Raw genomic sequence first — 4,849 nt, forward strand, 5'->3', positions numbered from 1 at the left:
TTGCGACATTAGAAGTCGTTGGGCCATGATCCTAAATACAATCTTTTATCTCATTTGAATTCGTTGATTGCGAGCGCCAACAACCCGCAACCCATCCGTTTCTCATCATTCTGGCAATTATGTCCCAAATGTCTTCCTTCGTGTCGTATGGATTACGTCGTTGACTATAAAAATTAATAGAAATTGGAAACAATTCAAACATGTAATCGACTCTTTAATTACACTATCATTAACAAGCCAAACGTCAAAGGGTGACATAAATCAGGGATCACAAGAATGTTTCTGTGACGACGACGAACTACGTTGCGATGTTATTCGTCGCTCAAAAAACGTAAGGAGCCTGATAGATTTACTTGTCGCACACCCGCTTTAATCTCGATGTGATATAAGCTAAATTCGAGACTTGAAAACCTACGCTTCACGCCAAATTTAAAACTGAATGATAGTTGGTTTTAATTTTCATTTAACTGGCTTTAAATGAAAAGCCCGTCCACATGGCGGTTCAGCCAGCAGAACGAGATCAATAAATTAACGGCTTAGCTTCGCTATTTCGGCATGCTCACTACTCACTAGGCAGCGTCTCCGTGTCCGTTAGAAACATGGCTTCAACGGCTCAATTTGTGGTAACACTGGTTCTCCTCTTCTGTCTGCTCTCATTCACGCCGGTATCTTCCCAAGGTGGTGGTAACCCGAGGCCTCCGGTTGCAGTAGTCCCCGCCCCTCCTGGAGGACCTGGCAATACACCACCGAATCCTCGCGCACCCGCCCCCCCTACTCGACAAACCCCGCCTCCAGTTCCTGTAGTCCCCACCCCCCCTCGAGGATCTGGCAATAGACCACCGAATCCTCGCGCACCCATCCCGCCTCTCCCGCCACCCTCCCCTCCCCCACCTCCCCCTCCTGAACCTGTCGCTCCTCCTCCCCCCCAACCAGTTGCTCCTCCGCTTCCGGAACCTGTCTCTCCTACGCCTCCTGCACCTGTCTCGCCTCCTCCTCTCTCCCCACCCGAAGCCTCCCCGTTGACACCGCCTTCTTCTCCCCTCGAAGCTCCACCATCAACGCCCCCGTCCGACCCGCCTGAGACTCCACCATCTGTCCTGCCTTCCTCTCCGCCATCAAACCCACCTTCATCTCCCCCGGAAGTTCCGCCTACTCCTCTTGAACCTACACCACCAACCCCACCTTCTACTCCACCTGAAGCTCCGCCGTCCACTCCACCTTCTTCTCCGCCTGAATCTCAGCCATCGACCCCTCCTTCGTCGCCTCCTGAAGTTCCACCCACAACCCCACCGCCTATTCCTGAATTTCCACCATCAACCCCACCTTCCACCACACCTGAAACTCCGCCTTCAACCCCACCATCTACTACACCTGAAGCTCCGCCATCAACTCCACCTTCTTCTCCACCAGAAGCTTCGCCATCGACGCCACCTACGTCTCTGCCCGGAGCGCCACCATCAGCCACACCTTCTTCTCCCCCGGAAGTTCCACCGGCATTCCCACCCTCTACCCCCCCTGAAGCTCCACCATCAGTCCCACCTTCCACCGCACCATCTACTCCACCTGAAGCTCCGCCATCAAACCCACCTTCGTCTCCCCCGGAAGTTCCACCGACAACCCCACCATCTACTACTGAAGCTCCACCATCAACTGTCCCATCGACCGCGCCTTCCACTCCGCCTGAAGCTACACCATCAACCCCGCCTTCAACACCGCCTTCTGCTCCGCCTGAAGCTCCAATATCAACCCCACCTTCTTTTCCACCCGAAGTGGCACCCACAACCCCACCGTCTATTCCGCCTGAAGCTTCGCCATCAACCGCCCCATCCATCCCTCCTGAAGCTCCTCCTTCGACCGTGCCTTCCACTCCGCCTGAAGCTCCTCCATCAACCCCTCCTTCATCTCCACCTGATGTTCCACCAGTAACCCCGCCTTCATCTGCTCCAGAAGTTCCGCCAGCAACCCCTCCATCATCTTTTCCTGAAGCTCCGCCATCTACCCCACCTTCTCCAGTTGAAGTTCCACCAGCAACTCCACCATCTACGCCGCCTTCTTCTACACCTGAAGCTCCACCGTCAACCCCACCTTCTTCTACACCCGAAGTTCCACCAGCAACTCCACCACCTTCTCCTCCTGAAGCTCCACCATCTACACCACCTTCTTCTGCACCTCACGCTCCACCGTCAACCCCACCTTCCTCTACACCTGAAGTTCCACCGTCAACCCCACCTTCTTCTTCGCCATCAATCCCACCTTCTTCTCCCCCATTGACCCCACCTTTTTCTCCTCCTGAAACTCCAGCATCAACGCCACTTTCTTCTCCACCTCAACCTTCTCCCTTGAGCCCACTTTCTCCACCTCCACGTCCACCTCCTCCTCCTCTATCCCCCTCTCCTCCTCCATCCCCCCCTCCTCCATCTCCGCCTCCGCCTCCACCTCCTCCAGTGATACCCATTAACCAGTTATGCACTATCAGTCTCCAACGGCTATCCTCCTGTAAAGGGTTTATAACTCGTCAGAGAGGTTCACCAGCTTGTTGCAACGTTTTGCGCATCATTCCTAGTGACAAGTTGGCAACATGCCTCTGCCAGGCTGCTATATCAGGAATTTTGGGTGCAACTATTGGGGTACCTGCTGATTTAAATCTGCTAATCAGCTTGTGCAACCTGCCCTCGTCGACAGCACTCACATGTCCCTAGTCTTTCGGAATGAAATAATGATCTCCACACCCTTTCGTTAAAATCCTTGTTTGGCTTTCAGTCTCTATCACATTAATATGTTATGTGTACCGTTTTTGTCACAAAGTTTACCTAGCTATGGATCAGCTTTCGTTAAAATCCTTGTTTGGCTTTCAGTCTCTATCACAGTAGTATGTTATGTGCACCGTTTTTGTCACAAAGTTTACCTAGCTATGGATCAGCTTGCTTCTAATCTATCCTTTTGTACTTGGTTGTTGCTTATCTCATGTCAATGATGATCTAATCAAAGCAAATAATTAGGTCTTCATAATTGACATATTTAAAATTTATCTTTCATACTAATTTTATTTTCATTAATATATAATTATTGCATGAATCATATCATTGACAAATTACAATGATTTCGAAACTTCTGAAAGATTATATGGTCCCAGTGAAAGAGAGGGAGAGAGCCAAATGGACTCGTCTAACACACCGTAAAAGTTAAATAATGGAAGTTGTACATGCCGAATTTTGACATAAGGTAGCAGATGACATTTCATATCGGCTTTTTGTAAAAAACTCCGCTAATTAATTGGTCAGAAGAGGCCAGCTTTAAACTAGATATGATGATTTGTAACACCTTGCTGGGGACAAAATAACAATTGATTGTGGTGTGATATGTATGCTTGTTAAAAGTATGGCTCGTATCAATGAAGACAAAAACCTGGTTGTTGTAGTGCATTGACATCGTTGATGTGAGACGAAGCCCAATGTTAATATCACAAGAATAATTTCTTTACAGACGAACCAACTTTTCCAACTGATCAACTCAAATTTATGCGAGTAAAAGGTTTGGATTGAGTTTTAATATGGTTCCTCTTTGAAGCAAATATACTTGTCTTGTGACTATTAGCTTCTAACTTCATGAACCTATACAGCCGGTTCAACTATGCCCCTGAGGTCATCTTCTGTCTGGTTGACAGATCAATACTGCATGGAGTAATGCCATGCGAAGCAGGAATCTTGTAAATGTTTACAATCCAATCCTACTCACTAAGTTTGTCTCTGAAAAATCCTCAACAAGGAAAACATACCAGAGATGACTCTACGCAACATACCTAGAACATTTCTCCACCTGTTTCGAGTGTTCCCTATATAGATAGCAAATTAGAAGATAAAATGGAAAAAGCTGATGCACAAAACTAGGAATAAAGTCTCGATATAATGGCTTTTGTATGCCTATATGAAGCCTTGGGAAACCAAGCTTGATATATGACAAGCAATGGTGCCATTAGGATTGTACATAGAAGTAATAATCATTACCATATCATAAGGTTAGTATTGTATCAACAAGTTCATTGAATTATATCGGTTACAAACCAATCAAAACATTAATTTTGATTTCATTTATACACATAATATTCATTATTATTTTTTAATTAATGTTTATGATTAACCCAATATATATGAACAATGATTAAGTAAATTATGATAGCAAGGTGATTACTTGCATTCAAATATATATCAGGAATATTACTTCCTAAACCATAAGTCCCAATTAAGTTCATGTGTATGAGTGATTATATGTAGACGATAACTGGTGACATACAAGTTAAATTAAAGTGTGTGTAAAAGTCCTTGTTCTTTCTGGAACGCGTAAGATATATTCTTGAAAGATAATTTACGAACTATGGTGGTGCTGATATAAATTGAGAAAAGTAAATTTGATGTTTCACGGAACACTCTGATCCATCTAGCCTCCTGACACGTGTAACTTGTCCTGACACATAGGGTTAACCAATCAGTTACCAATTTGGCTTATTACCGCTTTAGTCCTGTACATGAACCATGGAAGATCACAGCAATGGTATCAAAACAAGATTTACACTACAGTCAACCTGAATTTAGGCGTCCAATTGAGACCAACAAAGTCAGACAAGATGATGAAAACATTCATCATCCTTTTAGTGGAACACTACTGTATGTGTCACAGAGTCTGGCCACTATAGCTACCAGCATGTATGCCTATAACATATGTAAACGTCCTTGCGAACAATCAACATCAGTATACACCATAAAGGTGATCACTTTATAATGAAAACCTTCTGCGACCTGCAATGGTCCATGGTTGGCAAGCACACGCATGTTGGGTATGCCTTGTTGGCATA

At 45.7% G+C, this 4,849-nt stretch overlaps 1 protein-coding gene across 1 annotated transcript; it reads left to right on the forward strand.

The window, feature by feature from the left end:
* Positions 1-502: 502 nt before the first annotated feature.
* LOC144701840 (uncharacterized) lies at positions 503-2,838 on the forward strand. Its single transcript, XM_078573622.1, has one exon. It carries the CDS (start codon positions 600-602, stop codon positions 2,697-2,699), a length of 2,100 nt encoding a protein of 699 aa, XP_078429748.1. The 5' UTR covers positions 503-599; the 3' UTR covers positions 2,700-2,838.
* The last annotated feature ends 2,011 nt before the right edge of the window (positions 2,839-4,849 follow it).

This window comes from Wolffia australiana, chromosome 4 (assembly GCF_029677425.1).
Source record: "Wolffia australiana isolate 7733 chromosome 4, ASM2967742v1".
Classification (NCBI taxonomy): domain Eukaryota; kingdom Viridiplantae; phylum Streptophyta; class Magnoliopsida; order Alismatales; family Araceae; genus Wolffia; species Wolffia australiana.